Below are 20933 nucleotides of genomic sequence, written 5' to 3'. Positions count from 1 at the left end.
TGGCGATTCCTGGAGATTGTGGTCAGTGCGCGTGGTTTCTGCGTGCTGCCCCTACGCTCTCCAGTCGCGAGACTAGACAAGGAACGAGTGTTGTTGAGAGGACGGTGGCTTTCCCGTTCTTTCAGGAGCACTGGTTGTGAGTCTACTACACAATTACTTGGCGTATTTTCGAACCTGTTTAAATAGTATCTGTAGTTAGTGTAGAGTATAAATAAAAAGTTTGTAACGTTTTCTTAATCCACCTTGGACACCGCTGAGCTTGGGACATTCGTGTCCAACAACAACAGACGACTACAATTATGTCCAACGTATTGCGAACCACGTGGGTCTACTCCCTAAAGAAGGACGAGCTAGCTGGTTACCTACAACACTTTCAACAAAACTCTACAGGTACTGTCGAAGAGTTGCGGAAGAGGTTCGCTAAATTTGTGACCTCCGATCATGATGAAGAACGCCGGGAGAAACTCCTAGAACTGCAATCCCAGCATGAGTCTAACGCCCGGATGTCCGGCTGGAAGTCCCCGGGATAGTTAGCAATCGGACCTACCATGGCGGAAATAACCCGTTGGAGTTCCTGGAGAGAGTTGAAGAGTTAGCTGCCATGTATGATATTGCCTTGTGTGATGTCCTCCCTGTCATGAGCGAGTTCTTCCAGGATAAGGCGTTGGTGTGGCTGCGAAATAACCACAAGCCATGGCCACATTGGAAAACTTTTAAAGATGACTTCAGTAATTTTTTCCTACCCCCACGCTATTTTGATAAGCTGGAAGACGAAATTCGGAAGAGAGTCCAGCGCCCACGTGAGCCGTTTAGGAATACGTTCTGGCCCTTCAGGACCTAATGCGTTATACCCACCTTACGGCCGAACAAAAACTCGAAAGGATTTTCCGCAACTCACAAACGGATTACCAGTGGTATATTCGGAGGAAGGATTTCACTACCTTAGAGGATCTCATCCAGTTGGCCGCCGACTTCGAGTCCATTCCCAACACCCAACATCCTGCACGAGGTGAACACCATCATTTGATGCAGGAGGTTGCCGCCTCAGCAACATGTGAACATCCACCACTACCTGATATTGACATACATCGCGATAAAACGTACCTAGCTTGGGAATCTGATCGATTAACAGCCGCTATCATGATAGAAGGAAACCGCTTCTCAGCCCTCATTGATACCGGTGCCACCAGGAGTTTTATCACGCCAGCTATAGTACGGAAGGTGCCGTCCAATGCTCCAGCTACCCCGGTCAACATCGAGGTACTTCTTAGGAAAACAAGCAGTTGTCAAAGAGTTCTTGATTATGGATGATGCGACGGAGAACATTGTGCTTCGGATGGATTTTCTGCGGACTTTCGACACTACCTTCAGTTGTGGTGCCCTACACGTATCCGCCATACCCAATTCCACCCTCAACAATACCAGCATGTATCCAAGCGAACGCGTAAACAGCAATGACAACATCACGACTAAAGTGGCTCGCAATTTCGCGTTGCGGAATACTAATAAGGTGGTAACCGAAGCGCTTTCCCGACAGCCGGTTCATGCCACTCCAACCGAACCTCCCAACTGGCTGCAAAAGCGCGTTGCCGCAGTACGTCGCGACCCAGCGATGTTCCCAGACTATGCGATCATGGGGACCCAGCCAGGATGTAACCCCATGGAAACTGTGTGTCGGAAGACCTCAACAGCTACAAGTTATGCGCGAGGTTCATGACCAAGCCGCTGGTGGTCACCTGGGCATCAGAAAAACGAGGTGTATGTTAGCCCACCGGTATTATTGGCCCGGTATGTCCAGAGATGTCTCTAAATATGTGCGCAGTTGCGAAATCTGCCAGCACTATAAGCTTTCCCAACATGTCCCAGACGTGAAAATGTTGTCACGCACATCCGAGGAGTGGGATAGGCATTTACAGACCATAAAGGGTCACAAAAACCACGGCAGAGGCGTGTACCGTTGTGAGTACAACACATGTATAAATGTGTGTATATTAAATGCATGCATGATCATGATTATATGTAAAACACATGTGCGTATATGGTTGTACACACAACACAAAAGGTATAAAAGGCGAGCTTTTAGTCGACAGCGGGCAGTTGGTTCGTAGCGGCCAGTAAGGTAAGAGCTACTAGAGACAGTGGTTTCACATCTTTAGTAGAATTTAAATTACTGGCTACTAAAGTACTAGTGTGGAGGAATTGGGAGTATTGGCAGCAGGCTTCTCTGCTGATACTGACAATTCTTGGCGATTCCTGGAGATTGTGGTCAGTGCGCGTGGTTTCCGCGTGCTGCCCCTACGCTCTCCAGTCGCGAGACTAGACAAGGAACGAGTGTTGTTGAGAGGACGGTGGCTTCCCGTTCTTTCAGGAGCACTGGTTGTGAGTCTACTACACAATTACTTGGCGTATTTTCGAACCTGTTTAAATAGTATCTGTAGTTAGTGTAGAGTATAAAGTAGTTAGTGTAGAGTATAAGTATAAAATAACGTTGTGTAAAAAACCACGTGTTTTCTTAATCGACCCTGGACACCGCTGAGCTTACCCCAGCTACAGCGGAAACGTGTCGTTACAAAACTAACAATTTCAACATTTGCTGATGATACCGTCATTATTAGCTCACACGAAATCCCACACATGGCATCTAGTCAACTACAAAATTATCTCGACCGTGTGGAGTAATGGCTGAAAAACTGGCGAATAAAGGTGAATGAGCTGAAAAGTAAACATGTTACGTTCGCTCTAAGGAGAGAAAATTGCCCATCTGTCACACTCAACAACGTTAATATACCGCAGTCTGATTATGTCACCTACCTTGGTATTCATCTAGATAGACGGCTTACTTGGCTTACTTCAAATGAAGTTAAAAGCCTCTAGCTTTCATTGGTTAATCAGTGACCAATCAAAATTATGCCTTGAATATTGAGTCATCCTGTATAAGACCGTTTTAAAACCAATTTGGACATATGGAATTCAATTATGTGGAATGGCAAGCAACACCAGTATTGATCTTATACAGACGGCCAAATCTAAAATTCTTAGGACCATGACGGGAGCACCATGGTACATATGAAATGTAAACATCCACAGGGACTTGGAAGTGCCACTAGTGAAGGATGAGTTTAAGAAAGTCCGCGATAAATATATACTGAAACTGCAATCCCACCCAAATCCGCTTGCTCGGCTTCTCGCACAGAGCCAAACCAGATCAAGGCTTTGTAGAGGAGATCTACTCTAAGATGAGGTTCATGCATCAAGCAATGCTCTCTTTAGAGAACAATTAGTTTTAATTTTAGTTATAAGATAGAAACACTTATTGTTAGACCTAATGATATAGGCAGATTCAATAAATAAATAATAATTTAAAAGTTAAAAAAAAAAATTTAAAAAAGCCCCATTTTAAAAAAAGATGGATTTTGCAAAAAAAAAAAAGTAAAAATTGCATATTTTGAGTTACAAAACATTTATTTTGTCTGCTTTTACACAGGGCAAGTTTACTTGAAGCAAGTCTCGTCGATTCCCTTTTAAACTTGCTCGTCTGTTTACACACAGCAAGTCTGTGAGCAATTTTGTATGTCAAAACCTAATAGACGCCATATTGAAAATGAGAAAACAAAAGAAATTTGAAGAGACTTGCCAGTACAAGCAAGTGTGTACCCCTCTTCTTTCTTCTTGCCTCTCTCTCCTATAAACTCTAGACTTGCGCAAGAAAAATTGCCCTGTGTAAAAGCAGACTTTGATAGATATCCCACTCGCATCCCACTAAGACCCCTTTCACACTAGGCAATTTAGTTACGCAAGTCTCTTGTGTTTGTTGATGCCAGAGGTAATGTCGGGTTGATGAGAAGAAAATTTTGCTGTTTTGTTGTTGGGCAAGAGACTTGCGCAACTAAATTGCCTAGTGGGAAATGGGTCTAAGCGACTCAATAGGTCTTCAAGCTAAATATCTGAGCTTTCTGTTGAGCAAAAAAAATTCCATGTTTTGAGTTACAAAACATTTTTTTTGATAGATATGGAACTCGCATTCCACTATGCGATCAAATAGGTCCTCAAGGAAAATATTTAAGCTTTATTTTAAGAAAAAAAAATCAAAAAAGTTTTTGATTTCGGAAAAAAATATTAAATATTATTATTTTTTTTTATTTTTTTTTAAATATTTTTTTCGAAAGATTGAAGAAATAGCTATGTAAACTATTTGGGACACATTTTGCTAAGAACAATAGGTAATAAGTTACATGGATGAGAAAAATCACATGTTTGGCCAAAATTTATTAAAATTTTACCTTAATATCATTCTATGCATATTTTGCGCTGTTAAAGAGTCTTCTGTCTCCATCCATAACTCGCCTGGACCAAGAGAACTTTGTCTTCCAATCTCCATATAAAAATAACATTGTGAGTCGCCACATCTGAAAATTAAAAATTTGTCATTTATTTATTACTTAAATCAATGGATTAAATCCATGCATATCGCACTGGTTCCTCTAAAGAGAGTCAACACAATATTTTCATTTTTTGCAAGAAATCGACGTACAGTGGTCATTAGAGTGTCCCAAATTTTTTTTTTTAGAATTTTGGAACGCATACCCTCTATTTTTTATATATATGGGGCATTTCATGTCAAGTGAACCAACTTTTGAAATCGATGTCTTCCGATCGGGATGAAATTTGCACCAAGGTTAGCTCTATTGGATAGTAACTCAGACACAATTTTTCAACAACATCGGTCGAGAACTCTCTGAGTTATAGGGGGTAAAATTTTGACAATTTGGTCAAACAGGGGTTTTTTCTTATCCATGTAACTTATTACCTATTGTTCTTAGCAAAATGTGTCCCAAATAGTATAGATAGCTATTTCTTCGATCTTTCGAAAAAAAATATTTAAAAAAAAAAATAAAAAATTTTTAATATTTTTTTTCCGAAATCAAAAACTTTTTTGACTTTTTTTAAAATTTTTTCTCTTTTTTTTTTTTTTTTTTTTTTTTCTTAAAATAAAGTTTAGATATTTTCCTTGAACACCTACTTGGTCGCTTAGTGGGATGCGAGTGGGATATCTATCAAAATAAATATTTTGTAACTCAAAACATAAAATTTTTGACTTTTTTTGCAAAATCAAAAACTTTGTTGACTTTTTTTTTTTCAAAATGGACCCTTTTTTAATCTTTTTTTTTAGGTCAAACAAAAGCTTAGATATTATCCTTGAAGACCCTTTTGGTCGCTTAGTGGGATGCGAGTGGGATATCTATCAAAATAAATATTTTTTAACTCAAGACTTACAATTTTTGACTTTTTTTTTTTGCAGATACGATTTTTTTTCCAAATGGGCCCTTTTTTTAAAATTTTTTTTGTAGTCAAAAGAAAGCTTAGGTCCATTCCTTTAAGATATTTTTAGTCCCTTAGTGGGATGCGAGTGGGATATCTATCAAAATAAATATTTTGTAACGCAAGACATACAATTTTTTAATTTTTTTTTGCAAAATCAATATTTTTTTCCAATATGGGCCCTTTTTTAATTTTTTTTGTAGTCAAAAGAAAGCTTAGGTCCATTCCTTTAAGATATTTTTAGTCCCTTAGTGGGATGCGAGTGGGATATCTATCAAAATAAATATTTTGTAACGCAAGACATACAATTTTTTAATTTTTTTTTGCAAAATCAAAATTTTTTTCCAATATGGGCCCTTTTTTAATTTTTTTTTTGCTCAAAAGAAAGCCTAGGTCCATTCCTTTAAGATATTTTTAGTCCCTTAGTGGGATGCGAGTGGGATATCTATCAAAATAAATATTTTGTAACGCAAGACATACAATTTTTTAATTTTTTTTTGCAAAATCAAAATTTTTTTCGATTTCAAAAGTTGGTTCACTTGACATGAAATTCCCCATATATAAAACTATAGTTAAATATGACATTATGCCTTTCTATCACGATTGCAACCCGTGCCGACTTGCGATTTAGTTTTAATATTTCTCAAAATATGTTAATTTTGTTCCTACATTTCTTGTTCTAGTGGCCTGAGACACGTTAATGGTCTATCGATTTTTTAATAACTTTACCATTTTTTAACCAATTTTTGTGTTTTATATCTTATTAGAACGACAATTACGTACACATATCGATTCTTTTAAATTAAATGCAAAAGTAATTATTTAATGGCAAAATTTTTGCAAAAACTGAAAAAATTGCATTTTTTCCCCTTGTAAATGCACCTCAAAACTAAATCGCAAGTCGGCACGGGTTGCAATCATGAAGAAAGACAAAATTTCATATTTAACTATAGTTTTATATATACAGTAGCCCAATAAAGTCTACATACAGGAATTCAAATTAAATTTATTTCGTTGAAAGCTGTATTTGTAAGTTAAAAGTAATGAAATATATTTGTTAAATAAATAAATTCGCACTAAAAAAAATTAAAACAACATCACTTAAGTCGGGTTTAGTAACATTTCCTATCACGTCCAAAATTTCACCGTTACACTATAGGTTAAATGACTACTTTTTCTGTGCTAAATTAATAACAGCTAAATTAATGCATAATTTTAAGGGAAATTAAAATAAAAAGGAAGGTAAGGTATAATAACAATAAAATAAATAATAAATTTGTGTTTTAATTTTTATTATTTCTGACTACAAGCCGAATAAAAAACACTCTACAAAAAAAAAATAATTTTTGAATCGTAATTTTAATCTTTAATTTCATTCAGCAAACATAAATTATTTAATACATCCACAGATGTTGGGGATAAAATTTAATTTTCATTGTTTTATTCATCTTCGTTGATATGTTCTATTGGGCTCTCAATGCTTAACAACTCTATAGCTTCAGGTGGAAATTGTAATAGCTTATGTTGCCGAATGCGTCTGCTTAAATATTTTGATGAGATAAGGGGATCAGTATCAGTAGCTCTGTTAAATATGTCCAAAAGATTATTAGATCGGCTGTTTTTACGAGCGTGATGCAATCTGTCAGCCTTATAAATTTTGTGCCTGGACTCATCACCAGCTTCTCCAAAGTAACCAATCGGGAGCACAGTGTTGTCAATAATCTGCTTGGAATGTATAAGCACTTTGTGGACTGTAGCTGTCATCGGCAACCAAGGATAAAGCTTTTGGATCAAATCCGCTGTTTGAAAGCAGAACGTCTCAAATTTTGTGGAGTTCAGAGGAAACTGGCATGATAAACAAATTAATATAATTTTAAAACGGAAAATTAATGTTTGATAAACGCCCGTAATGTTAGCAAAGATTTCATGATCGGAGAAAGCTCTACGTTCAGTGTTTCCGTCATTTGTGCTGCCAGAGCCGCCAACTTTAGGCATATCCACACGAAGACCCAGTTCTCTCCAAAAAGCATCTTGAATACTTTTCTTTCTTTTTGAAACTGCCAATTTGTCATTTTCAGATCGAGTCTGCCATTTTTGCACTTCACATTTGTAACCTAAATGTAATATGAACTCGAAAAATCGAATCCAGCAATGCAATGGGCTTAAACCAAATTTACAATTAGAATCTTCTGCATGAAATCTTTCAGAAGTGTAATCAGTTATATTCAAGAAGTCTTTTGGTGTGGAACCGCAAATAGGGCAAGTTTGATTTGATTTGGTCCCAGTCAATATGTTTAAAACTTTCCCGTCAATAAGTGTTAAATACAAATCAAAGGACACTTCCACAATTTTCCCTTTGCTGATCGTAATATACATGCTTTTTAATGCGTCAATTTCGCTTTTCAAGTCTGATTTTTCCTTCAAGATAGATTCCTTTGTTTCCTTGACGTATTCTAACTTAACGGGCCGACAAAACCTTGTCGATTGCGGAGTAAGATTATTCCAAATGGGATGTCCAGACGTGACCGAAAGCCTTAACGGGATAATTGTAGTTGCCAGAAGCGACGCATCAGAAAGATTCGATGTGCTCGGTTCGTTAAAAGCTTGTTTAAATTGTGCTTGACCAGTGCTACTATCGAAACCGTAACTCAGTATCAACTTACACTTTAAATAATTGGTATTTTCCTTATCCATTACATATTCAAAGACCTCCTTCTGCATTTCAACAATTCTATTAGTAGTATGTGATAAAAGCGAGTCCAAGGGTACTCTTGCTGTTGTCTCGCTTGCTATTATACCATCAGGTCTACACATTAATTTTGCAGCAGCAACTTCGTTGTAATGGGGATAAATGTCGCAGTTCCTTAATTTGCTTTCTCGACGTATTGCATTATATTGTTCTTTGGTAAAATTGTTTTCGAGCAAAAAAGCTAATGCTTCCCCCGCAGAAAATACAATAGGTTTTTGATGGACTTCACTGCACAATTTTTTTATTTTTGAAGGCCTTGTAGGGCTTGCTAGAGATCCTTTAAGAAGCGCCGCTAAGTCTGTATTTCCTTGTTTTCGAGCTGACGTTGCTGCCCCACGAACTAATAACTCAGTTTCATTATTTGTTTCGCTTGAAATTACTGCTGCTGCTTTCCTCTTTCCGTACTCAGACTTTTCGCAAAATGCAATTTGAGGACGTCCAACTGCAAAAAAATCCACATTACCAGATCTATTTTTATTTTCGAAGCTTATTTCACCGTTGAGCCAAGTGTCATACTCACTTCGAAACTTTTCAGCCTTTTTGTCCTTCCCAATATTTTTGCCACATTTCACCCACATTTCTGATAAGATTTTACAGAAAATGCGAACTTTTTCCGTAATACATTTGGTACAGTCATCTGAAATTTCATTTTTACCAATTTTGTCGACTATAAAATCTACAAGTTTATCCTGCTTTTCTTGCTTTGAATTTTCGTTAAGCCAAATTTCAAACAACTTTGCTTTTTTTAAAACGCAATAACCTAAAAAATATGGAATTATTCGAAAACGGCTAAAAACGGCTATCTAATGTGAAAGGAAATTGCTTTATAACATTTCACTATATTCATTTGTGATTGCATTCAATCTGCCGAACTTCGCCGAAATTTTAAAAGCTTCCACGAAGTTACATTTTGAAAACAATCGAAGCACTTTTAAGGTTACGTTAAAAACGAGGCCTTATTTCAAGCATGTCAAACAAATGTAACATCTTTTTTAACGAAAAACATTAACACTTACTTAATTTATTGTTCTCCATTTTCAATTTCTTCTTTAAACTCGCGAAATTACTTAAACAAGCAATTGAATTTTTGAAAGCTATACAGGCTTTTCAACAAAATTTATTATGCGATTATAATGCAATGTCTTTGACTGCGTGTTGTCAAACGGAATTTAATATTTACCAAAAACAAAAAGCTTACTTAGTTAGACTGGAGTATTGGCTATAAAATGGCATTAAAAAAGTGCAATATTTGCATTTAAAAAATTAGACTTTAGCACAGTTTTGGTAGCCGTTTAACCTATAGAGCCGCCAACTTTAGGCATATCCACACGAAGACCCAGTTCTCTCCAAAAAGCATCTTGAATACTTTTCTTTCTTTTTGAAACTGCCAATTTGTCATTTTCAGATCGAGTCTGCCATTTTTGCACTTCACATTTGTAACCTAAATGTAATATGAACTCGAAAAATCGAATCCAGCAATGCAATGGGCTTAAACCAAATTTACAATTAGAATCTTCTGCATGAAATCTTTCAGAAGTGTAATCAGTTATATTCAAGAAGTCTTTTGGTGTGGAACCGCAAATAGGGCAAGTTTGATTTGATTTGGTCCCAGTCAATATGTTTAAAACTTTCCCGTCAATAAGTGTTAAATACAAATCAAAGGACACTTCCACAATTTTCCCTTTGCTGATCGTAATATACATGCTTTTTAATGCGTCAATTTCGCTTTTCAAGTCTGATTTTTCCTTCAAGATAGATTCCTTTGTTTCCTTGACGTATTCTAACTTAACGGGCCGACAAAACCTTGTCGATTGCGGAGTAAGATTATTCCAAATGGGATGTCCAGACGTGACCGAAAGCCTTAACGGGATAATTGTAGTTGCCAGAAGCGACGCATCAGAAAGATTCGATGTGCTCGGTTCGTTAAAAGCTTGTTTAAATTGTGCTTGACCAGTGCTACTATCGAAACCGTAACTCAGTATCAACTTACACTTTAAATAATTGGTATTTTCCTTATCCATTACATATTCAAAGACCTCCTTCTGCATTTCAACAATTCTATTAGTAGTATGTGATAAAAGCGAGTCCAAGGGTACTCTTGCTGTTGTCTCGCTTGCTATTATACCATCAGGTCTACACATTAATTTTGCAGCAGCAACTTCGTTGTAATGGGGATAAATGTCGCAGTTCCTTAATTTGCTTTCTCGACGTATTGCATTATATTGTTCTTTGGTAAAATTGTTTTCGAGAAAATACAATAGGTTTTTGATGGACTTCACTGCACAATTTTTTTATTTTTGAAGGCCTTGTAGGGCTTGCTAGAGATCCTTTAAGAAGCGCCGCTAAGTCTGTATTTCCTTGTTTTCGAGCTGACGTTGCTGCCCCACGAACTAATAACTCAGTTTCATTATTTGTTTCGCTTGAAATTACTGCTGCTGCTTTCCTCTTTCCGTACTCAGACTTTTCGCAAAATGCAATTTGAGGACGTCCAACTGCAAAAAAATCCACATTACCAGATCTATTTTTATTTTCGAAGCTTATTTCACCGTTGAGCCAAGTGTCATACTCACTTCGAAACTTTTCAGCCTTTTTGTCCTTCCCAATATTTTTGCCACATTTCACCCACATTTCTGATAAGATTTTACAGAAAATGCGAACTTTTTCCGTAATACATTTGGTACAGTCATCTGAAATTTCATTTTTACCAATTTTGTCGACTATAAAATCTACAAGTTTATCCTGCTTTTCTTGCTTTGAATTTTCGTTAAGCCAAATTTCAAACAACTTTGCTTTTTTTAAAACGCAATAACCTAAAAAATATGGAATTATTCGAAAACGGCTAAAAACGGCTATCTAATGTGAAAGGAAATTGCTTTATAACATTTCACTATATTCATTTGTGATTGCATTCAATCTGCCGAACTTCGACGAAATTTTAAAAGCTTCCACGAAGTTACATTTTGAAAACAATCGAAGCACTTTTAAGGTTACGTTAAAAACGAGGCCTTATTTCAAGCATGTCAAACAAATGTAACATCTTTTTTAACGAAAAACATTAACACTTACTTAATTTATTGTTCTCCATTTTCACTTTCTTCTTTAAACTCGCGAAATTACTTAAACAAGCAATTGAATTTTTGAAAGCTATACAGGCTTTTCAACAAAATTTATTATGCGATTATAATGCAATGTCTTTGACTGCGTGTTGTCAAACGGAATTTAATATTTACCAAAAACAAAAAGCTTACTTAGTTAGACTGGAGTATTGGCTATAAAATGGCATTAAAAAAGTGCAATATTTGCATTTAAAAAATTAGACTTTAGCACAGTTTTGGTAGCCGTTTAACCTATAGTGCGTTATTAGAATTTTTGATTCTGAGTCAAATAACGATTTTTTTTTGATTTTTTGGGCTTTTATGTTCAAAATATTATGAAACTTAATAGCCCCGCCCACCCAAAAGTAGGTGTGACCGAGAATAAATGTTTCGTTATTTTACTCAGAATCAATAACTCTAATAACAGTGAACTTTTGGGCGTTATTTGAATTTTTTTTGCTAAAATCGACATAAGACATGTATTATTATATATCTCATAAAAAAAGTAAAAAAAACTGCTTTAAATTAAAGTAACATAATAATTTCTCCTGTATGTAGACATTCTTGGGCTACTGTATGTACACTGAATCAATTAAGTCTCCGTACAGACATACTCATAATATAAACTAGATATTTATGGTCACTTTTCAATACATATTTAAACCTTTTTTTAATTCATTTTATAAAAAATCTTATAAACTAGAAATCAACATAAAAAAACTACAAACATTTTCATTAAAAACATAAAAATTTACATAAATTCAATAATTGTACGAAAAGTATCACCAAAAAAGTCTCCGTACAGTTAACCGTTTTAAGGCAAGGAATCCCAATATTAATTTTAATTGAATTTAATATGTGGTAGGTCCTCCTTTCTGAGCAATTGCAGCATTTTAATGGCTGTGCATGGAATGGACCAGCTTTGTTGTTGTCAGGGAATCTATTTTATACCACTCTTCCATTATAACGGCTTTTAGCTGATCTTTTCTTGTTATATTGTGCTGCCGAACCTTTCTTTCCAAGTGATCCATATATGCTCAATCGGGTTGAGATCAGGTGACTGAGCTGTGCGATTTAAGTGCTTAAGAACATTATAAATAAGACATTCCTTTACTAATCTAGAGGTGTGATTAGGATCGTTGTCTTGTTGGAAGCAATACAAACGTCCCAAGCCTAATTTTCCAGAACTTTGTTTTAAGTTTTCTTTTAATATATTAAGGTATGCATATTATACCATAGTGTTTTCAACAAAAATAAGTTATCCCACCCCAGATGAAGCCATGTAACCCCAAACAATAACGTTACCTCCTCCATGCTTTACGGTTAGCGTCAAATGCTTCGGATTCATTTCAGTATTTGGCTTTCTCCATAACATTTCTCTTCCATCAGAACCAAAAACATTCAATTTACTTTCATCGCTAAAAATAACTCGATCCCAAAATAAAAAAATCTTTATCAATATGCTCGATAGCGTAATCCAATCTTTCTTTGTTTATTTGCCATTGTTCCGGTTTTTTTGAACTGTTGAATAACGTACTGAATGGAAGAGTGTGGTCTTTTTACAATATCCTTGATTTCGGTTAGATTTTTTCCTTCATTTTGCAAGTTAATAATAATTTTCTTTCTATCCATTAAAATTTGCTTATTTTTGGATTCCCTGACAACAACAAAGCAGGTCCATTCCATGCACAGCCATTAAAATTAAGCAATTGCTTAGAAAGGAGGACCTACCACATATTAAATGCAATTAAGTTTAATATTGGGATTCCTTGCCTTAAAACGGTTAACTGTACGGAGACTTTTTTGGTGATACTTTTCGTACAATTATTGAATTTATGTAAATTTTTATGTTTTTAAGGAAAACGTTTGTATTTTTTTTATGTTGATTTCTAGTTTATAAGATTTTTTATAAAATGAATTAAAAAAAGTTTTAAATATGTATTGAAAAGTGACCATAAATTGCTAGTTTATATTATGAGTATGTCTGTACGGAGACTTAATTGATTCAGTGTACATATAAAAAAATAGAGGGTATGTTCCAAAATTCCAAAAAAAAAATAGTTTGGGACACTCTAGTGGTCATATCTACCCATCTTACATGATTTTCTCTACTCTTTCGCCAAAAAATACAGTTGTATCCGTCTTCAACTTTCACTGTATTATGTATTAAAAAAACAGTTTTTTGCCACTACTGAAAATTTTAAATTTTGATTTGACTCTCTTTAGAGGAACCAGTGCGATATATAATTACAAAGATTTTACAAATAGTACAAAAATGTTAATCATTTAAAAAACCAATTATGTCATGTTTAATTACATTCGTTTTAAGTGAAAAATCAGTGATATGATAAAGATTGTTATAAAGAAGTGGCCACTTAAAATCCGTACGCACTATAGTAATCATAACAACGCCGACTGTTATCAAAATGGAAAAAGATTTAGATACGTTTTTAACAACAAATCTGCCATTATTCTACAATGAATTGCAAGTCATTATGTTTAGTTTAAAAAAGTGTAGACACAATGGAAAATGAAGCTAGAAATAAAATTGTGCACAAATATCTACAAAATCCGACGTTGTCGGGTTAAAAGATAGCCAAAATCTGATTTTCGGCAGATATCAGGTCAAAATTTTTACATCTAGGCAGCTCGAGGTTGTGTTGCCTTTAAATATGAATACGTAAAATTGAACAAAAGTATTAATTTTGCAGGCATCCGCAGCTGCGGTTTGAAGAGTCAAGCTTTTAGACATGTTTTTAAAGAATTTTCAGAATCTATATATATAAAAGTGAATGTGTGTCTGTATGTATGTATGTTTATTATTATTAGTTTGGGATCTATAGACGGCTAAACGGCTGAACCGATTTGCTTGAAATTGTTACAGTATATTTATGTATGTCTGGAAGGAGCTATAGGCTACTTTTTGTTTTGAAATTTTAAGTGGGCGTGGTACCTCCCATACAAAGTTAATTTTTAAAATCAAATATTTAGGAAACTATAATAGCTATAGTCCTCAAATTTTGCATGAGCAATTCCACTGTTTGTTTAAATATTTGCGGCAAAAATGGGAGTAGTAGCCACAGAGGGCGTGGCACCTCCCATATGATGATTATTTAAAAAATCTAATATATGGGATACAATAAGAGATAGAATCCATACATTTTGTACGGATATTCTACCATCAATTTTAATATTTAGGACAAGAATGGGCGGACTGAAATAGTGGGCGTGGAACTTCCCAAACAATCTAAATACTAAAATTCATATCTATCTGTATAATTGTAGTATGTAAAGCGTTCAAATTTTGTATGAACTACTTATTTAGGCCAAAAATGGGCAAAATAGCAATAGTGGGCGTGGCACCTCCCATAGATGTGATGAAAAATTATATATAGGGACAGCTATAGCAGCTATCAATATTAATATTTAGTACAGAAATGCGCGGACTACCAAAAATATTAAGTAAATGTTAAAATTTGTATGTATACATTTGAAACCCTTATATATATGGGGGATTTCATGTCAAGTGAACCAACTTTTGAAATCGATGTCTTCCGATCGGGATGAAATTTGCACCAAGGTTAGCTCTATTGGATAGTAACTCAGACACAATTTTTCAACAACATCGGTCGAGAACTCTCTGAGTTATAGGGGGTAAAATTTTGACAATTTGGTCAAACAGGGGTTTTTTCTTATCCATGTAACTTATTACCTATTGTTCTTAGCAAAATGTGTTCCAAATAGTATAGATAGCTATTTCTTCGATCTTTCGAAAAAAAATATTTAAAAAAAAAAATAAAAAATTTTTAATATTTTTTTTCCGAAATCAAAAACTTTTTTGACTTTTTTTTAAAATACGCTATTTTTTTTTATTTTTTTTTTTTTCTTAAAATAAAGTTTAGATATTTTCCTTGAACACCTACTTGGTCGCTTAGTGGGATGCGAGTGGGATATCTATCAAAATAAATATTTTGTAACTCAAAACATAAAATTTTTCGACTTTTTTTGCAAAATCAAAAACTTTGTTGACTTTTTTTTTTCAAAATGGACCCTTTTTTAATCTTTTTTTTTAGGTCAAACAAAAGCTTAGATATTATCCTTGAAGACCCTTTTGGTCGCTTAGTGGGATGCGAGTGGGATATCTATCAAAATAAATATTTTTTAACTCAAGACTTACAATTTTTGACTTTTTTTTTTGCAAATACGATTTTTTTTCCAAATGGGCCCTTTTTTTAAAATTTTTTTTGTAGTCAAAAGAAAGCTTAGGTCCATTCCTTTAAGATATTTTTAGTCACTTAGTGGGATGCGAGTAGGATATCTATCAAAATAAATATTTTGTAACGCAAGACATACAATTTTTTAATTTTTTTTTGCAAAATCAAAATTTTTTTCCAATATGGGCCCTTTTTTAATTTTTTTTTTTTGCTCAAAAGAAAGCCTAGGTCCATTCCTTTAAGATATTTTTAGTCCCTTAGTGGGATGCGAGTGGGATATCTATCAAAATAACTGTTTTAACACAAAAATTGTATGTCTTGAGTTACAAAACATTTATTTTGATATATATCCCACTCGCATCCCACTAAGCGATCAAAACCATCTTAAAGGAATAGGCCTAAGCTTTCCTTATAGCAAAAAAAAAAATTACAAAATGGGCCCATTTTAAAAAAAAGTCAAAAAAGTTTTTGATTTTGCCAAAAAATCAAAAATTGTATATCTTGAGTTACAAAATATTTATTTTGATAGATATCCCACTCGTATCCCACTAAGGGACCTAAAATATCTTAAAGGAATGGACCTAAGCTTTCTTTTGACTAAAAAAAAATTTTTAAAAAAGGGCCCATTTTGAAAAAAAATTCGAATTTGCAAAAAAAAAGTCAATAATTGAATGTCTTGAGTTACAACATTTTTATTTTAATAGATATCCTACTCACATCTTCCTAAGTGACAAAATAGGTCTTAAAGGAAAAGACCTAAGCTTTCTTTTGAGCAAAAAAAATTTTTAAAAAAAAGTCCCATATTGGAAAAAAATTTCGATTTTGCAAAAAAAAATTAAAAAATTTTATATCTTGCGTTACAAAATATTTATTTTGATAGATATCCCACTCGCATCCCACTAAGGGACTAAAAATATCTTAAAGGAATGGACCTAGGCTTTCTTTTGAGCAAAAAAAAAAATTAAAAAAGGGCCCATATTGGAAAAAAATTTTGATTTTGCAAAAAAAAATTAAAAAATTGTATGTCTTGCGTTACAAAATATTTATTTTGATAGATATCCTACTCGCATCCCACTAAGGGACTAAAAATATCATAAAGGAATGGACCTAAGCTTTCTTTTGACTACAAAAAAAATTTTAAAAAAAGGGCCCATTTGGAAAAAAAATCGTATTTGCAAAAAAAAAAGTCAAAAATTGTAAGTCTTGAGTTAAAAAATATTTATTTTGATAGATATCCCACTCGCATCCCACTAAGCGACCAAAAGGGTCTTCAAGGATAATATCTAAGCTTTTGTTTGACCTAAAAAAAAAGATTAAAAAAGGGTCCATTTTGAAAAAAAAAAGTCAACAAAGTTTTTGATTTTGCAAAAAAAGTCAAAAATTTTATGTTTTGAGTTACAAAATATTTATTTTGATAGATATCCCACTCGCATCCCACTAAGCGACCAAGTAGGTGTTCAAGGAAAATATCTAAACTTTATTTTAAGAAAAAAAAAAAAATAAAAAAAAATAGCGTATTTTAAAAAAAAGTCAAAAAAGTTTTTGATTTCGGAAAAAAAATATTAAAAATTTTTTATTTTTTTTTTTAAATATTTTTTTTCGAAAGATCGAAGAAATAGCTATCTATACTATTTGGAACACATTTTGCTAAGAACAATAGGTAATAAGTTACATGGATAAGAAAAAACCCCTGTTTGACCAAATTGTCAAAATTTTACCCCCTATAACTCAGAGAGTTCTCGACCGATGTTGTTGAAAAATTGTGTCTGAGTTACTATCCAATAGAGCTAACCTTGGTGCAAATTTCATCCCGATCGGAAGACATCGATTTCAAAAGTTGGTTCACTTGACATGAAATCCCCCATATATAAAAGTCAATGTGTGTTTCGACTTACAGTAAGGCAATTAATGAAGAATCTAATCGGAGCGACCTTTATAACTGGGAATTATAACTTCGGAAATGCCATTTGATTTTATTCGATTGCAGTTTCCTATTTGCTTAGTATTTGCAATGATATAATTGATAAAGCTCAACGCCAGTGTTTGCAAGTTTGCGGACTAAATCTAGAAAATCCATGTTTTTCACATGAACAGAAACTAATTTTAGATAGACTAAATATATTGTAAATCTTTACGGTACGAGTAGCGAAGCACACCGGGTTTTAGCTAGTTATATATAAAAAAAGAGTTTGGAAAAGCGATTGCTGTCATTTATAAGACATTACACATCTGATACAAAGTTTCAGGCAAGTTATCATTACTCAATGACAAGTTGTCATTACTCAAATACAACTATGAACTGGTATAATGAGAATAATATTTATGTTATACCAAAACACATCAATTAAAGAAATTGCACAAATCTTCGTTCAATCGAGATATATTGGGCAATTGTTAAGCGTAAATTGAAAAAGAATGAAGGTACAGTAAATAACCAGATTTTGATGAGAACAAAGTGGAATAAATATGCTGGAATAACGGTAGAAGTGGGAAGAAAAGTTGTGCAGCTATTAAAGGGAGGCATAAAAAGAAAAACCAGAAACATTTTGTTTAAAGCTTAATAAATTAGCTTTAATTTCATGTATAAAATGTTAACATACGTTGTTTCATTTAAAAGTTATGCTCGTTTCAATCCGTACGGATTTTAAGTGGCCACTTCTTTATTCGCAGTATAATCTCCTTAATGGACAAGCTTATAGCCCATTCACATACACTCGATTTTGAAAATCAACTCGATAATCTACAAATCATATAATTCTCATGTGATTTCCCATACATTTTTTCAAACAAAATTGAGTTAAATTACCTCGATAATATTAAAATCACGTCGGAAATCATTTCAAATACAGGAATCATCCTGTAATTTTAGTACAAAACTGTGGCAACACTTTGGTATAACTTTATACCAACAAACATTTAGCTTTGATTTCAAATATAAAATTATCAAATTTCTTTCCCAATCTATAAAAATCGAGTTTAAATTTTAAGTTAAATTCGTTATTATAGTTCGAGAAAGACATGAGAATAACGTTTGAGATCGAAATATATAAATATACATTTTTAAATGTATGAATTTGTATTTGATGTGTTATAAATAAAATACATACAAAATAATAAACAAACATAAAATGTCAAAAAATTTTAAAAAATTATATAATTTTTTTGTGTAATATGTGTATTATTTATATTTTAATGGATTTTAATAGCTAAATATAATTTTTTTAAATGATTCTTATGTCTAAGGTCTGTGCAAATTTTCAGATATATATATATGTGTAAGTATGTGTGTGTCAAGCAAATCGAGCCAAAAGTTATATGAACACCTTTTTGCCGTAGAGTGATAATCATGATATTATCATGATAATCAAGTGTATGTGAATGAGCTATTAGACTGTTGGAAAATAATTCAAATTTATTTAAAAAAATTGATTTGAATTTTATTTATTTTTTTGTATTTTTGTTTTGTAAAGAGAATCGAAAACAAAAACGAGAATGGTATGCGGAATCGCCTGCAATCCATTCTTTTCCACTAAATAAATACTTCGGAATCGTGATATCTTCTTGGGCTACCAATATTTTGTGTAACATGCTTTGCATACACAACATTCAAATTATTGGAATATATTCGTTGGCGAAACACACCAAAGTTGCCGACCCACTCCCGTATTAGGAGAATTTATGTACTTCATGTACTGATCGGTATATACTAGAGTATTCATTCGACTAATGATCGTTCGATTAATCGAATAATTTCTTACGAATAATTATTCGAATAATTTAAAAATAGCCATTTTCGAATAACGAATAATTCGAACAATTTTATGTAGAATAATCGAATAAATGTTCATATACAGTGGTGGTCAAAACATTTGCAACTAGCAACATAATTTTACAAAAGTTGTTTAAACTACTTTTAAAGGTAAACAAAAATATTCATTTGCTTATAATATTTTTTTATTAATGCATTAAAAATGAGAATATGAAATTTAATTCAGAATTTTTTGCAGTGAAAAGAAAAAAAATTAAAAAAACTACGTATGGGTTGATATTTCAATGGCCAAAACATATGCAACTAATTGCTTCTAAAACATTTATGTCTATAAAACTTAATATTTGGTGGCAAATCCCATATTTTCAATGACGGCCTTACATCGGCAAGGCAGTGAAGATATCATATTGGGAATACAATTTGCAGGAATAGCGTTCCAAGCATCTACCAATTCTTCAAACATAATATCTGAATTTGTGCAATTTTCGGGGTCGATTCTTTGATTAACAATTTCCCAAAAGTTCTCAATGGGATTTAAATCCGGGAATTGTGATGGCCATTCCGTTACTGAAACTCTTTCTTGGGCTAACCTCGATTTAACAACATGTGAAGAGTGCTTGGGGTCGTTATCGTACTGAATAACTCATGGAAGAGGCATATTATCCTCAGAATTTGGAAGCATTACCCTTTCCAAGATGTCTCTATAGATAAATCCATCCATTATTTCATTAATTCTGAGCGATGGGCCAACTCCAGCAGCTTAAAAACAGCCCCCCATACCATTACGTTGCATCCTCCATGCATCCTACATCAGTTTTTCAGTTTTCTTTCTTAAGAGACAGACGTGTTTTTAGCTCGCTCCGTACTTTTATTGAAGTTAAAAGTGTTAAAGTTTTTTTAAAACTAAAAATATATACAATATTTGGCGATTTGGACGCTTAAAGAAAAATAGTAAAAAAAAAACCAATTGTGCACCTAAAACAGTGTAAAAAAAAACAAACAAAAAGTGCCAAAAAAAAATTGTTAAATTATCAAAAATAGATTTAAATTAATAAGAAAGTGTGTTTGTGTTCCTTTTCTTTTGATTTGTGTGAAAGAGCATATGAGTTCTCATGATGAGACTGCTAGGCTCAGCTTAAACGGCAGAAATGCATACATATTTCTCAGTGGGGAGAGTGATCAAAAAAATATAACTGATCGCAATTACAACAAACATTATTTAACCGCCAAACCTATTGAGAGAGCTCGCTCTTGTTCCCCCGCTCTTCAATTATATGATGCAAATAATATGCAATCAATATCACCGAAAAGTGATTGTATAGAATATAGCATAAAAGAGAATACAAAAAACTCCAATATAAAGAACAATACGCCTGTGTTAAACACAACAACAACATCAGAGTTAAACATGTATACACAAGCTTTAAATAAACCACAGAAAACAAATTCTAGTGAGAGCGCAAGTGTACTTAACACTAATAAAACCGTAAGTAGTAACAATGGTGCATCGAAGGGTGCCATTCCAAAGGATGTAAGAAATATAACCACAACAAAACCAGCAGTATTACCTGGTATGCTTAGATACATAAGTATTAATAAAAGAATTTTAAGTCCACAAAAAAAGGAGACACCTTTTAAAAAGCAGAAACTAACTCAAGTCCCTTGAATAATAATCGTTTCGCGCTTTTGAGTGAAGATGACAATATTAAGTCTGTTAGGTCTTCCTTCGGGAACCTAGTTCTAATAATTTGGTAAAAATATTAATTGATCTTGTTGGAAAAAATTAT

General features: G+C 33.4%; 1 protein-coding gene across 1 annotated transcript in view; it reads right to left on the bottom strand.

Annotated features, from left to right (window-relative positions):
• The window catches only part of chico, a 431529-nt gene extending 427082 nt beyond the window's left edge, over positions 1–4447 (bottom strand). Inside the window, exon 1 of the mRNA XM_065500717.1 lies at positions 4281–4447. Coding sequence (XP_065356789.1) covers positions 4281–4378 — 98 coding nt within the window. The 5' untranslated portion in view covers positions 4379–4447. The remainder of the gene's footprint in view (positions 1–4280) is intronic.
• Between the last annotated feature and the right edge of the window lie 16486 nt (positions 4448–20933).

Source organism: Calliphora vicina, chromosome 2, assembly GCF_958450345.1.
Source record: "Calliphora vicina chromosome 2, idCalVici1.1, whole genome shotgun sequence".
In the NCBI taxonomy this organism is placed as follows: domain Eukaryota; kingdom Metazoa; phylum Arthropoda; class Insecta; order Diptera; family Calliphoridae; genus Calliphora; species Calliphora vicina.
This window is presented reverse-complemented; position numbering and strand designations above follow the sequence as displayed.